The sequence below is a fragment of the Diorhabda carinulata genome, chromosome X (assembly GCF_026250575.1).
Source record: "Diorhabda carinulata isolate Delta chromosome X, icDioCari1.1, whole genome shotgun sequence".
Taxonomy (NCBI): domain Eukaryota; kingdom Metazoa; phylum Arthropoda; class Insecta; order Coleoptera; family Chrysomelidae; genus Diorhabda; species Diorhabda carinulata.
The window spans coordinates 48,215,869-48,232,581 of NC_079472.1; the positions used below are offsets into that span (position 1 = coordinate 48,215,869).

The window sequence follows — 16,713 nt, forward strand, 5'->3', positions numbered from 1 at the left end:
ACTTTGGCAAAATTTTATGTTTCACAAAACCTTACTGAACAAGAAGCGAATGACCATGAATTCCGATTTAAGTTCTTCCAACTTATTCTTGAATTGAAGCAGGTTTGAAAGGACAATATTCTTAAACTTTGAAAACCATTCAATGGACTATGACCAAACATTCAAAAATCATACCAGTTAAATTTCATTGGCACGATAATATGTGCCAGTCCAATATTCTTCACACAAATATTGTAGTTTTCGAGTTGTATTATGGATTCTGAATCTCACTAGTTTTTTATAGACAATAGGAAGTCAATTTTTCTTTGCATAAGAAAAAGTATTATTTCACTAAAATTTGATCATGTGGCCACATAAATAACCTAAGATACTAAATTATTCATTTCATTTCATTTATATGTTGTTAAAATGATTTATTTTTCAGGTAAGGTGTTTGCATCTTCTGCATTTTATGAAAAAGGTTTCCATCCAACTATTGAGGATCAGATTAAGCTTGCTCACAGAATATCCAGTTCTTTGTCAGACATTAGTAATAAGAGTAGCAAAGGACAGTCGATGTATGTGAAAAGAATGAAGAGATCAGTCAAATGGGTGCATGAAGGAGAAGGTACGTATTGTACAATTGAGTACCAAACTTGAAAAATCTTTTCAATATTTCAATAATTACTCACCAGGTAGATTCCATAATTTCATTGTAAACAGTAATTGATACACTAAAGAGATTTGGTCTATGAAATATTTAGTCAAAAAGTCAGTGAAGTTTGTCAATGAAGATGTTCAGACAAAATAAGAACAGCTTTAACGGAGTGAGCTATGAAAAATGTAGAAGCAATAATGGAAAATTGAACCAAAAGCAAAATTTTAAATAGTTTACGTATAACAATTATTGATATTTCGAAGCCGACTTTTGAAGCTGTATAACAAAATTATCCAGATGTTATTGAAAACTTTATATAAAGAGTATCTTAGTAATAATGTCGACTTCCCATGTTTGATATGTTTATCATCTATCATACAAAACGCAAGCCCAAATATCCGAAATATAGCCCATCGTATCCTAAGATTTCAACCCAACATTCAGTAAGTTCTTTGATTCCATAGTAAAACCAGTCTTTGGGCTTAGATACAAGGAGACACTACATTTTCAAAATAGCCTTTAAAATAAATCTTTACCCACGTAGTAATCTCTCAATGAGTCTGACGTTGCAATGTCTGGACTAAATGCTGAATGTGATAAGTTATTCCGCGTAACTTTCGCAGTACTTGTGTGTTTTAGCATTAACTTTTTGTGAGAGAGAACCAGCTATCGGTTAATTAAATCTGGATTATTCTCCTATAAACTTCATACATCCATCAGCTGTCCACTATACACTCGGTATTGATATCTCGACCACCTAGAATAATTGTGAAGTACACTTAATGTCTTTGCGACGGGTTTTGGTGATTATACTTTGTTTAACTACTGATATTTTCCAACAATTCGGGTTGTTTAGATAAATCCATTTTTAGTCGCAATTAACACCCTGTATAAATCAAGTTAAAATAGCAAACTCATTCAATTATATCTTCTAATATGTTTTAAGTCACTGTGCTATGGGAAATAAAATCTTAAAGATAATGTGATAATGAAAATTGTGTTTCCGAACAGAATTCCAATCGAATAACACTCACGATTATCCCTAGTAAAGAATCTCATTCATATTAATTGTTTATAAAGGAAAAGATCTTCTTGTTCGTATTAGGCGTAGTTGCCTGTTTTATCTTCGACATCATTGCCTCCTATCCTGCTTCAAGGTTATCGCTCCACCTTTTTCTGGATCGGCCGGTACTCCTTCGGCCCAATGGAGATTTATCTTGTCGCCAGTCTATTGTTGTCCATACGACTTATGTGCTCGTTGCATTCTTTCTTTCTTGATAGAATCCATTCGTTAACGTCATCTATTTTGCACAATCTCCTGATGTTCTCACTTCTTTCCCTGTCCAGAAAAGATCTATATATTTAAACTGTAACGTATAAACAGGTATTGGTATGCCTGTACTGGTTATGTGAGACATACCTACTTATTATTCTCATGAGATTTTGGAAGGTATCTGTAGGATATAAATTGAAGCGAAACAGTTTTTTTTAAAGAAATAGATTAGTTAAAATGAACAGCTAGATCTGTAACATACATATCAATACTCGTTTCGCTTGAGATTATATCAAGACTATGGCTAATGAAGAGTGTAAACCTACAAAAAAGGATATTTGTTATAATAAACATTTCCTCAGTTTCATATATTAAATAAAACGATAAGTTCACTCTGAAGATAAATACAGTATACCATTTATGCTAGACACAACATGCATGCATTCCACAATACATATAATATTAATACTGTTATCTATGTAACTGCATTAGTTTATAGCTTTATTCCCTAGACTGATTCCAAATCATCAAGAACATCAATACTATTGTGCCTAATCAATTTTTTCAAGTGGATTATTTAATTATCACTATTTTATCAAAATACTTTTTATATTGTTAAATTAGTTAAGTTTTCTATTAATTGTCCTTTGAAATTATAAATTGTATGATATAATAACTTAAGAAAATAATGATTAAGACATTTATATAATTGAATTTATATAATAGGTATATCTTATTTCATAATTGTTGTTCATTCTCTTTATGTTGGCTTGTACTATTTTCTGTTTATACTGGACTTGAAGTTTTTACGTTTCAACATTTCTCTTTATAATATGGTTCTCAGAAATAGCTACGATTTCCTGTTTATTTTTTTGAAAATTCTATTTTGATTTCATCTTTCGTTGTAAGAAACCTTCTAAAATGAGAACGGAATTATTTACTATTGTTCTAGCAATATCTATGATATATTTTGGAAGTGCGCATGTGATCTATCCTGAGCTAGTTCGGAATCAGACCCGCGTGGACAATAAATCTGAAAAGATCCTTAGTTATTTTAGATTAAACTGAAATAAGGATGATTCATTCATAATTCTCTACTTAACTCGTCATATTACATATAAATGAGCTTTATTAGTTCTTAGCATCACAAGAATAGATCATATTACCCATTCAAGATTTTTGCAATACAATGTAAAATTCGCATTCAATTCTTGAGATGTATAGAGAAAACATTTCCACATTCATTGTGTCAATAACACTAAGCAAACACTTTGTCGGCTACGGAAGTAAAAAAAGAATTAAGTTTGGCCATATGCCCACACATCTTGGATTGTGCAACGATGGAATTAATAGGGCTAAAATTATCTTCAGAACATATCTAGGTGTCAGTGCGGACAGCTGTAAATTTCAGAATCAATTAGAATATTAATCACAAATATACGAGAAACTACTTGGAACGCCTAAGTCGAAGTATATTCAAAGGTTAGTGGAATGTACGTGTGTATTGGTGTCTGTTTCTGAATTGAAAATATCATATATTGTGTGATATTTATTAACAATCTCTCTTGTTGACACCTTTTGAAAATTTTCGAAGTATTCGATCTATAGACAAGTAGGATATATATAGGATATATATATATATATATATATATATATATATATATATATGTCGATGTTTAAATAAAATAATTATATGGATTGAAGTGTATACGTTCAATTAGGTTATCCATTAATCAAACCCGGTTTCAATACATAATGTTATTAGGTATATTATCGTTATTTCACTATTTGACAAAAGTTTAAACGCATTTGAAATACGTTTTGGATAAATCAAAGGAATCTAGGAAAAACTAATTAACAATTATGTTTTATTCGTACTACTACATGCTCATGATTTGGAAGTGGGTTCTAAAAAACGATGCTTTTCTAGTAAGTATTTTGCTAATCAAGTTCTAGAAATTGATCAATAAAAATAAGCAAATAACGTTTTATACAAAATTTTAATCGAACATTTCAAAATTGCTTTCAAGGATCAAAGCATTTAGAACCATGGTTGCAGCCTCCTACAACTCCATTGCTCTAGTATGATTAGTTTTTATCAGTTGTGACTTCATTTTGGGAAATAAACTAAAGGGCCAGCGGTAATATCGATACTATAAAATAGGTAATAGGTACGTAATCGTTGAAATGTTTTTTTTGCCAGAAAATCTTGCAGAATAAATTCGAAATAGTACGGTGTGTTCTCAAGCTCCATCATAAATTGACGAGTTCCAGATGTATATAGAGAACACGTGCCTTTATAAATCTATCCAGCTATCGTTTTGTCGATATCTCGGATTTTTTGGATGTTCTCCAATCATTTCTTGAAACTAAATTGGAATTTCTTGAACCGTTTGGTTATATTCAGACTGAACACAGTGTGTTCGATTTACGTATACCTATCTACAGTGATTACCTGATTCATCTAGCAACTGAGAAACTTTCTATGTTGATATTAAAATCAACGCATTAATGGTTAAACACGGGTCAGATGTAAGCAGTTTGCGTAAACTATGCACATTCGTGATGCTTGGGATCTCTTTCGTATGGATCATCTGCTGATACACGCCCCTTTTTGCTGAGCTTCGCCCATTCAAAGGTTTTGCCATACACCTGTCTCCATACACAGTCTCCAGTTGCTGGTCATGTAACTTAATTTCTGCCACTACTAAAACTGTTTTTCACATACATTCGCACAAACACAACTCGAACGTATCGATCTCAGGCTTCAAGTAGAATTGATATAGGAGGCCTCTTCGTTGGGCGCGATATGTACGATGTGACACACTGTTACCGAGCTATGACTAAATTTCTGTGCCCTAATTGTCACAACTCGTATACAAGTGCTTGGAAAACCAGCATTACCAACAGGTCTTGAGAAAAAGTGGAAAGGGCTCACCGTTTTAATGAAACCAGATGACTCCAATCGGAACATGCAGTTTTATTGAATAGCTAGAAGTTTACTCATTTTCATATCTTTACTATGTCAGTTTGTCGATGAGTACTTATTTTTCTTATATTCTAGCTTTCTCTAAATTGTTTGTTTTCCTTTACAGTCACTACATTCCAATAAGGGTGGGAAATAGGAATATTTCTCTTCAATTAAATCCATTTGTACTCTGTACATTTGTTATGCTCTCTAATCATTCTATAGGTTTTTTGGCTGAATCCTTTCCTCGACAATTCTTCTGTAGGCTGATCCTTTTCCAGGTTTCTCGTATTTTAAGATATCAATATTGGATACATAAACATATTTTAATAGTGTTACCACTGTTAATAATAAGGATGACGTACATCACTGGTAGAGAGCAATAGATTGGTGACTCTAAGCCCACTAAACTAAATAATGGAGCCACCGGGTACACAAAGGGCTCCAGGATGAATGAGTTGGTCAGAGGAGTTTTCTACGCAGAACACCCCAAAATAATCGATTTTTTCTCGGTAGGGAAACATGCTATCTTCTTTCAAACCTAGGTATTCGCTATTAGGGAATATGGCAGTGCCATACAAGTCATAACAGCAGGAATGGTGTGCTCAAGGCTTGTGCTAGAGTGTAAAAAAATCCTAGAAGAGCTATGATAATGACGAAGCTGTCCCGCTTGCTAGATTGGGATCCGTAAATCCTCCAAACGCATTATTGATGTAGCGAAAAGATTACTATTACGTTTCTCAACAAACTGCTTTCAATGCAGGCTCTGGAGAAATTAATAGTGACACCTGACATAAGAGAAAGGTAAGGAACACATAAGCTTCTCCTTTCTTACCAAGCAGCTGCTCCACTTGAATAGTTATGTTAGTTATGTTAATGGACTTTTAACCGGACCCGGTCATCTGAGCCGCAATATTCACACTATGAGCATGACGGACGACCAGAAGTGCCGCTTTTCCATGAAGGAAGAAGAAACTGCCGCCACAAAGTTTGCCTAGTAACATCAAAAGGTTGAAATCAAAGTACCACTGTCCCCCTACTAAGAGTTATGAATATTGTTATCTACTTTCTAGAAAATAATATATTTGGAGAGAAAATTGTTATAATGAGCCTTATAGGATTATTTGTACTCTAGTTTTTTGAAAAAAATGGATATTCTCTATTTTTGATTCGAAGGTAAAAATTGTGAAAATTTTATCTGACTGTTCATGCTTTGAAGTTGTGAGAATTTATAATTTACTAAAATAAGATAAAAACATAATTAAAAGTGTTTTAATTTAAATAATTTCTTTGAAGTGGGCGTACGTTTTTGAGCCAATAACGTGACTTGGCAGGATACTTTATAAAATATGTTTCTAGACGACAATCACATTCTCAAAGAGGTACCATAAATAAATATTCAAAATTGACAGAAAATTTTTAGACAAATTATGTTTTGTATATTTTTGCAATTGATTTTTCCACTGATTTATTAATCTAGCTATAAATTGAACATTTCTGTTATTCTAAGTTAATGGAAACAACTTATATGATGGAATATATCATCCAAAACTCTCACTTAAATACAAGTAGAGAGAAAGAAACTCTGAGGAGACCCGTTAAAGTATATTTTGTTCGTATTTGTAATATTACTAACGCCTAATCCACTGGTAGAAACATGAATGTTGGAGACTGCTGCACTCAATCTAGAGAGTAAGTAAGATGAAACAGAGTAGTGGAAAACATATTTGAAGACGACGAAAAAACATTCTAAATTTGTTGAAATACAATATTATTAGAGGCTTGCTGTCCAACAAGTATGTAACATATACACATGAGGTAAAAATATAAAAACATGCATCTATCTTCGAGAAGGTTAAAAGCGGATTAAATTTTTTTTCTCTATTGTCTCACACACAGCAGTTAATCTTCCTCATTTTCTACAACTACTAAATTTACGAGGGTTGACTGAAAAGTTTCCTGTCTAACAGAGAAACAAGATTTTTTTCCATGATGATTATTCTTTTCTTTTTAAGTATATATATATATTTTTTATAGCGAAGCTAATCTTTTTAAACCTTCCAATTAATAGTAACTGTGTTTCTCCCTAAGAACATGCGTTTAAGTATTATTCTGATGAAAATATTTTCCTGCAAATGGAACATAAAAAAAGTCGCTGGGTGCCAGATCTGTTGAATACGGTTGGCAATCACTCAATTCGAAGTGCAACCCTTGAATTTTAGCTATGATGATGAACGAAGTTCTAGAAAGTGCGTTGTCCTAATCGAAAAGCGGTCATTTTTTGCAATTTATCTATTTACCTTATCAAACAATTATTTCAGGTAATAGATCAACACAATCCCATGAAAATGTTCGCCATCACTTTTCGGACCTATAAATCAGTTTATGCCTTTTCCAGAGTAAGTTCTGTATTCCATTTTTAAAAAAATATCTCTTATACGATTGTCAAAGCGTCGAAAATTACTGAAATTCTTGTAAGAATCTCTTAAATAATGTGCAAATATATTTTCTAAATCATATTGATAAGAGAGGTCGAAAACGCTTCAGACAACCCTCGTAAATGTACTTTTGTAGGTACTTATATAACACCGTGCCTGTTACTAGAGTTATGAAAATGAATTTTTTGTGTTCGCAGGTCGAGGAGGTTTTAACGGCCAAGAGCTAAACAGCTGCAATGACAAACCAAAAGATCCTATCAAGCTGGTTATGAACCCGCATGGACAGGTTCATGACATAAATTCTTTGAGAAAACAAGGTTACAACGTAGATACTGCGTTACTCTCGCCAGAAATCGCTCAAGAAATAGTAAAAGGGCTCAATTCTCCCAAAGGAAAAGGTAAAAACTACGAATGTAATTTTTATCAACAAATTTCATTAATAAAAATCGTTACTGATTTATACCTCATAACCTCCAATAGTTTGTAAAACATAAATTCCAAGTATACCTTCTAGATGTATATTATTAAATCATTCAGATGTAAGGACTTTGTTATTCGTTTTTGTTTTCTTTTGCTTCCTACTATAGATTCAAACTCAATTTTCTACCAGCTACTTCCTTTTAAATGTAAACACTGGTTCATTTTCAAATTAGGCTGAAAATAAATAGAAGGAAAATGTATCACTTACTACAATTTTGATAATAACATAACGATATAAAAACACTTGGGATTTTTCCATGTTTAGGAGCAGAATTATTTGCGAAACGACGTAAGCGATCTGAAAAGTGGGTTGTGGGTGAAACAAATGGTACAAGACAAACTCCATCAGCTACAGAAATACCCCCTACGCCAGTGCCATTATTATCTCCATTAACTCCTCTACCATCGGTGAATCTACCAACACCTAGCTACTTACCAGAAACAGTTGAAAGACTCCAGCATAAACAGAAGTTGGACGGTATTCAGGTGAGTATTAAGAGTACACGCTTCATATGAACAGTTACCTATCATTCTTCTTGAAGTAGCAACTAATTGAAATTTTTGTTCTACAGATTCTCAGATTTTTTCTCCTTTGTACTTTCTGTTTGTTTCCGTCAAGGTTTTCCAATTTAGTACTTTTTATCACTCTTTCAATATTTTAAATGTTATTCCAACTTTTTCTTATACCTTTCTTATTATTGTTATGGTACATCATTCCATAATTATAATTCACATATCACGCCACTATAAAAAGTTGTTAAAATGAACATAAAATCTTCCTTTCTTCTGTGCTTTACATTCCATGAGCTAAAAAGATGAGAGAAAATTTTCATGTTCCTTCATACTTCTAATTCAGGGTACCTACTTATTTATATTTCTCTAGGAAAAATTCAACCGTCCTCGTGTGAAGCTTGTAAAATCCCCTTGGGACGCTGCTTTAGAAACGGGTTCTGTTGATGCAGCATTCGTAGAAGAGCCAACGTGGCCAACTAAAGGAAATTACGTGGCTCCTGCTGTTAACTCTTACGAATCAGCTTTAAAGAACGACAATCTTGCTAATTGGAGTATTCCAAAATCTAGTGATCAGAAAATGTACGCACAGAATTCTAATTACAACAGTAGCAGCATCAATAAAATAATTGATAATTATCAAAAAGGTGGAAGTAATGTGGATGTTTATAAACCTACTTTACCACAAGGATGGGCTAATCATAAACAATTCGGTAAGTTTTTGTAGGAATCAAAATTATCTCCTCCTTTATTCATTTCATTTAAAAATTATTGCAGTTAATGACAATTTTTTTGTATAGTATCTATTTGAGGACCCCAATAAAGTGTTTTATTGTTAATATCAGTTCATGTTTGAGATTTAACGGTGTTTTTTTAAATATAATTTATTTTATGGGTACCTCATGGATATAAAATTCTTGTTATTGCTCTTTTATAAATATGTATAATTGTGTTAGATATATAAAAAACAAATTAGATGACACTAATTGCTTGTTTTTGCTTTCATTCGTTGTCTTCAAGCTTTTTATTTATTCTCATCTAGCCAAATCATATTTATTGGTTAGTTTATTATAATTGCTTTTTCTTTCTTTAAACTTTTAAACCTTCTTTTCTTTAGCGTTCTATTTGAATTTTAATAGGTTGTACTTCTGGTCAAGCATTCTGTGACCTAGATACTCCACAAGTTTGTTGATCTAAGTACAAATTATTTTGTTTTCGTCAATTCTTCCTATCACTTCTATGATTTTAGTTCAACCCACAAAGTATATCTAGAGCTCTACATTTCGAGAACTAAGTCATCTCATTGTGCGTCTATATAATTCTACCCCATCGTGTACGAAAACTTTAATACACAGTACCTTGAGGCTTAACGTGAAAGAAGTTGGCACGAGATTTCTCGAATCTGGTTTTTACCCCTGAAATCTTGTATCTAATATTTTACTAAATGTTTTATTATGTTTATTATCCGAAGTGATTTTCTTGATTATTATCCGAAGTGAAGCTGAAACTATTTTGTTTTGTATCAGATTCTGTAGCTTTTCTCTGTTGAGCCTTAGAATTAGGTACTCCATATATAAATTATTACATTTGTTTTATATTTTTGTTATGACTAATGCTTTGCTCATAAGCTAACATTTTTTTATCTAACTACATTTAGGTAGCCATAAATACTGTCAAATCACGACTAAGAAAGTGTCTTCCTCTCAACGAGTAAGTGAAACATCACAAACATCAATGGCCGCAGTAGCAGATTCAGATATTTCTTCTGTAAAAACAGATGAATTTCAAACCAAATCCGAGATAATATCAGAAAAAGAAACTCAGTTAATAAACCAAACTTTGTCAGATGATCAAGAGCTTATTAATGATTCATCTGATAGTTTCGGCACACTACAGGATGAACCAAATTGGGATTTTAGTAATGACGAGAATATTGTTGACTCAGTTCCAAAAACCGAAAATGTTGGAGAAAAAAATAAGGATATACAATCTAAAAGTGTTCCATACAAAATACCAAATATATTTACTTATCTAGATCAATCTAATGATACTGTTATCTACCGACCAATGAGTCCCGTACCACTAGGAAGTAAACCTCAAGAACCTATTAAAAGAGTCCCAGAATTTAGCTATGCTTTCTCAGATCCCACTGCAAAGGTATTAGAGAGTAGTTTCACTAGCTCATCAGATGCAAATGCTAGATCATTACAATCAGAAATCTTCGAAAGTCAAGGTCACTTCAATGCCAGTAGATCGTGTTCCCCTTTCCCTATTTATGTACCCAAATATGAACCTCCTTCTTCTCAGATAACAGAAAACATCCCACAGGTTGAAGAAAAATCTTCAGCCAAAATTATTATTGAACCTGCGATTCCTAAAGATCCCAAATATGAAGAGCATATGAAGAAAGTTGCTTTGTCCTCGAGTAAAGATAAAGAAAAAACGATTATGTTGCAAAAGGGTTGTTTCAATGAATTAAAAGAGAAAAAAATCATAAAAAATCAGAGAACCCTGGAAGAATTTTCAGGACCTATTCAAATTGTTGATGGAAGAGTTGATAACAATAGCAATTTTGTTAAAAACATAGAAAAGACATCAAAAAATGTTGAGGAAAATGTAGAAGTTGTAAAATCTGAGACAGTTATGACATCTATCAAGGACTCCGGAAAAAATGAAAACGGAGGAAAGTTGTCTCCGGAAAAAAATATTGAGGAGAGTGAACCAAAAAGAATTTCACATCCTAAAAATAACGAAATGCCTAAGAAGTTTAGAAAACCACCAGAAACTATAATAGGAGCGAAACCAGTATTCGGTCAAATAGATAACAACGAATTTCAAAAAGCTATACTTGGAAGACAACAATCTATCAAAGCCAAACGTTCCAGACAATCTGCTGCGAGTAAAAGTAATTTAGATGAACAACCAATTCAGATTGACAAAACCGAATTTCGATCGGAAGATATAACTAACTCCAATGACGCAGAATCTAAAATTAAAGTAGAAAAAACTCAAATTAATAAACAGCAACAAGTGACGGAAAAATCAAAATTAGCAACTGAAATAAAAAGGACAGAATTAGCAGAAGTAGAAATGATGTATCCAAGCGAAAATGAAGAAATTGAAAAAATTAACTACGCACAAGAAAGAGAAATTCATATAGATTTTCAAAAAATAGGCGACGAAATCGTTTTTCCTGACGTACCATTGGAACCACAAGCTTTCAGCTGTTTTCAAGAATTCATTCAAAATCAATATCAGGAACAAATGCAGTCAACAAATTTAAGCGTGGATGGTAATGATGATCAAGAAGAATATAGAAAAATTCCCGTAAAATCACTCATACAAAGTTTCGAACAATCCTCAATGCCAAATTTAAAATACAAACAAATCAAAGATCCCCTTCCAGATGTAGTTGAAAAATTCAGTCCTTATAATCTGAGTGGCTCACGATCTCTGGAATCATTCAGCAACTCTATCAATAATAAATTAGAAACAAGTCAAAGTGATCATACTCTGGTTAAATCGAAAGATATGGTTGAAACGTCAAGAGAAATGTCGGCCACTATGTACCACGTTGCTAACGTTGAAGTTAAGAGTCAATACTTTCCTCCTGACCAAAGCAGAATGCAGCTTATTGAACCATCGGAGAATAGCTCTTTTTGTAAATATATTTCACCGTCTTCATCAGTTGTAACCAAACTAAATTCTACATTTCAACCCATCCATAGCTACAGTAATGGCTGCGATGAAGGCAAGAATGATTTGTTTTGATTTAATGTTTATTTTTGTTCAAACCCGACCAATTTAGTCAAAAATATGGTAAGCTCATATTAAGTCAAAAATAGAGCTCAAAATTGGAACCGTGATATTTGGAATGTCTCTTTTACCTAGAATCAAAGATCATAAATATACAATTTTCGCATGTTCAAGTCTAAATAATAAAACATGTTAGTTATATTCTCTTGTGAACCTGAGGTAGTTATTATGTGTTTCTAAATTGAAGTCCAGACACACAATTTTATTCTTGGGATTTCATTTTTTTAATTTCTAAGCAATTCACAACATGATTAACAAAACATGTTGTGTACCGCTTATAGCTACACGTTTTCTCATTTAGGATCTGAAACAAGCACGATTTCTTCTTTATTTTCAACTGTGAAACAAAAACTCAAGTATTACACTGTAATGCAGTTGTTGATTGAAATATATATGCTTTATTTTGAAGTTTGAAAATAGATATGAGGACAAAATTTTAACCTTTATTTGAAAATAAAACAAATACTTTTTATATAAATTTCTATATTTAACTTTGTAACGTCATGGACCCTACGTTAGATTTCCTTGCACCTCTTCAGCACACCTCACCTCTTCTTTATATTTCCTATTCTCAACAGAAAATAGATTATGTGCGAGAAAAAAATTTCTTAGTAAATCTATACTGAACAGGTCATAATGTGTTGAAGCTAAGAGCTCAAATCAAAAAAAGGTATGAGTTAAAAGAATAAATTATTTCCATACTTCAATAATTCATTCCTTGGTTAAAAGATTAAATAAAAATAGGGCCAAGCTAGAAATAATAAGCAAAAACAATTTCTCTGTAACAAATATTGTTAGGAGTCTGAAGATCTATCACCTTATAGGTTTTTAGCTTAGCATGTGGATGATCCACACGATTTCCAGCGATGAAGACAGATGGAAACTGATCAGGGTATGGTAAAAACGTAGTAAATGATTTTCTGATCGCACTCTCTTCCACGGGGACTCTCTTCAACTTTTGGAATCTTGATATCTCAAAATAATCATTTCTAGTTACGTAGTGCGGTCCATAGGTTATTGGCTTCATAAAGTACATAGAGTACGTTCAGAAAAATCTTTATGCAAGCTTCACACAAAGTTTCAAGTTGCTGCTTCGAACTATTTTATTATTATAGAGCTCGAACAACCACTCAGTCAAGTTGTTTTGAAGGTTTAACAGCAACACAATCAAAAACTGTAATGTATATTTCTGATATTTTTTACCAAAATTTTTAAAATGAATAATTTATTTTTTGGGGTAAGATCAGTAAAATTTTTTTGATATTCCAATTATAACCTCTATGAGACTTATTGTGAGCTAAAATATGTTTTTAACCAATCGATTTGAAAATTTTGATAGTTCTGTATTATATATGTGATGTAAGTTGTAGTGTGAATTACACTTTAATCTGTTTTTGTTTTGCAGTGTTTCGTTTTTGTCAAATACTTTCTCATATTACTCCTACTAATGAATCTCTTAAAATAAGTCTTTTTTCACAATAAGAAAACACATGGAATTTGAATATAAAATTACGAAGCTCTAGTGAGTGTATGACAGAAAATTCGAACTGATTTGTCCAGCAAGTAAATTTTTTATAAAATTCCTTGTAAATATTGCCAGGGCTATGTGAAGTCAACAAAATTTAGGCTTTCCTACAGCCACCTTTATATTCAAAAATCTTATTACAAAAGACTGTTAATGTGACAAGAAATAAGCTTGAATAAATCAAAATATATCGGTTAATTTATTAGGAGATCCTTTTAGAGTTGAGCAAAAAACATTGTTTATTTCAAAGTTGTATTAGTATAGAAACGAAAAGACATAATCAAAATGTTTTTGTGATTCTCTTCAATTTTATTTAGAGCATTTCAAATTTCAAAAGTACATTCCTTAATATTCATTGATAACAAAGTTTTTATACCCCATTTTAATTCAAGTCTAGCTCCAAATTACATATTATACATTAAAAAATATCTCAATTTCTCTGTTTCAGAAATTCGAATAATTACATTCAATGTTTAACAAGTACCTAATATTTTTCAGGATCAAATACTTTGCCAAGAACAAAAGCAAAAACTGCTGTATTATCTCCAACTTATAAAGCTCCAACGAGTCCTTCTGTTTTCGTTCCGAAAGAAAATCCGTTATCAAATTATTACACGTCAGAATCGGATCCGAGCTACAGCTACCAACCGACATTACAAATATCCGAATCAAAACCTATCAAGAAGATAGACCTTAACAACCTCCAAAACTACAACGTGGCACCAAAGGGGTGGACAGAGGCCAAAAACTATTATAAACCACTAAACTTTTTACAACCTAAAGAAATGTACTCCGACTTTTAATCATTTCACTATTTCGTGTTGTTTGTACTCGTTTTCTTTTTTTTGTTTTAGTGGGTTATGACGTGTTGTTGATATTTTAATAAGGCACAAATATGCACGAGTTTGCACTATTATTTAAATAAATATTATACATTAAAACTACTGAATGTTAAATCTTTTTATTAAATCTGTAACAAGAAGCGAATAATAAGAATATATGTAATGCTGATAAGAACAGTACTAGTCCAGTTCACATGCTGTCAAGGATAATAGAGAGAACAGAAAAATATAATTGGACTAGATTCAAGAATGTTCTTACTAATCGATCATTTTCGATTTAATGAGGAAATGGATTTGTAGTATATATATAGAGAGAGAAAAAAATGATTCAACCCTATTTGTTTCGCTTGTTTGATTTACTTTATTTGTTGACCTGTCAATTGAAAGGTGGTTAGCTACCTTGACGTATTGTGAATATTTTTGGCCACATTCCACTTAAGGTCTACATCAGCGTCCGCGACCTCTGGAATTTGAATTCCACTAATGTAAAAAGGTTGTGAACGTTATAGGTGGAACGCATATCTGTCACTGTACTTACAATATAGCGAATTAATGTGCACATGTAGATTAAAATGAATATTCCGCGTAGAATAGGGTAAAATCCAAATCATATTAAAATTTTTATCAAAACTGACTACATTTACTTTCCGCTGCAACATTAGATTCGGGATTACTAACAATGACTGGGGTTTGTTGATATTGTTGGAATTGTCACCACGTTTTTATGAAAGCCCGCTTTAACCCTTCAATATTTTATGGAGTACATAATAAGTACTACGTGGTCGAGAACAGTAACGTCATCTGTAAAGTCAAATGAACGATGTCAACGACCTTAGGGGCCTTAGATGAAGGGACCAAAGGGTATTATGATTGTTGTGGACGTTAAGTGGAATGCCATCATTGTTATTGGTAGTTTACCGGTTATTTTTCGAAAATAATTGGTACAAAATGCATAAAAATTTGAGGTTCTCACTGATCTAAAAGATTTATTTTGTATTAAGAGGTCACTTCTAGTGATATTCACTAAATAATTATTATGCTTTACTTATTATACTCGTTAAACAAATTTTGTTGTGACTTTTATGGGAAATAAAGGTTTAAAACAGTAGAATTGCACGCTTTTTCCATTTTTAGGTTTTTATTTTGTGGAGTTTGTGTTCCTATTCCTTATTAGATATTTTACTGGAAATTGTAGGTAACAGTTATATTTGCGCAGTTTTGGAAGGAATGTTTGGTATGTTGTTACGCTTCAACACATTAATAATGAAATTTAGACTTGAAAAATAATAATAGCATTGTAAAATTATTTTTTCTACAGTGCACTTAGATTACTGATTATTTATACACACTGTTTATACCATCACTACACCAATCCTCACAATTACACTATCTGACACGCGTTTCAACAACAAAGTTATCGTCTTCAGAGATTGAAGGTAAACTAAAACCTATTAACTATAAACAGTGTGTTGAGATTGAATATTACCAACGGTTCCAAAAATTCAAACTTACTTATTGTTAGTAATATTAGCTTAAGATTTGGATAATGCCTTCTAGAGGTAATTATAAGATTATTATAGGAACAGCACAGAATAATTTTTTAATTAGCGTCAGGGTGAACTAACCTAATAGACGTTTGGAGAAAAATTTTTGCCATTCACACATTCCTTAAGATTTATTGGGACAGAAAAAGGATATTGACATTTCAATATCAATTTCAATGTTAATTTAGTTTACTTTTAAAAGACCTACTTGATGCTTCTGTTTACATTGAATTCGATTATCCTATATAAAATGACGCTTGTTTGGGTAAATTTTACAACGATTTGCTTTTTTAATTTTATATTTTTAATACTTTTCAATTCTTGAGAGAATTGCTGATAACCTCGAATCCTGGTTTGAGTGACTCTTTCCTTTTCCCGAAATTAGAAGATGTCTTAAGAAGAAATAATTGTGGACTATAAAGAATGTTCAAAAAATTGGGACCAAAACTGTCAACATTGCTCTCACGAGTGGGAACGTCTTTTGTGGCTGTTCTAAGGAACCATTTTGAGGAGTAACATTATTGTATGATAAAAATGAAAACTGTAAATTAAAAATTAGGCTATTTGCTGACATGCTAAAGCTCTCAGCAATTCTATTAGTTACCAACTGTGTGCAGTGCTCTAGCAGCTTCAGAGTAGTCAGTGTGAGGAAGCTTGAACACAGTATGATTCAAACAATT

The 16,713-nt window shown here is 32.1% G+C and overlaps 1 protein-coding gene across 4 annotated transcripts in view; it reads left to right on the top strand.

Moving 5' to 3' along the window:
* Positions 1-15,600, top strand: part of LOC130900487 (uncharacterized) — a 57,619-nt gene extending 42,019 nt beyond the window's left edge. For all 4 annotated transcript variants that reach the window (XM_057811129.1, XM_057811132.1, XM_057811131.1 and 1 more), the window contains 6 exons: positions 425-607; positions 7,514-7,714; positions 8,062-8,282; positions 8,680-9,019; positions 9,964-12,057; positions 14,146-15,600. In XM_057811129.1, the coding sequence (XP_057667112.1) occupies positions 425-607; positions 7,514-7,714; positions 8,062-8,282; positions 8,680-9,019; positions 9,964-12,057; positions 14,146-14,450 (3,344 nt within the window). In that variant the 3' untranslated portion in view covers positions 14,451-15,600. The remainder of the gene's footprint in view (positions 1-424; positions 608-7,513; positions 7,715-8,061; positions 8,283-8,679; positions 9,020-9,963; positions 12,058-14,145) is intronic.
* Positions 15,601-16,713: the final 1,113 nt, after the last annotated feature.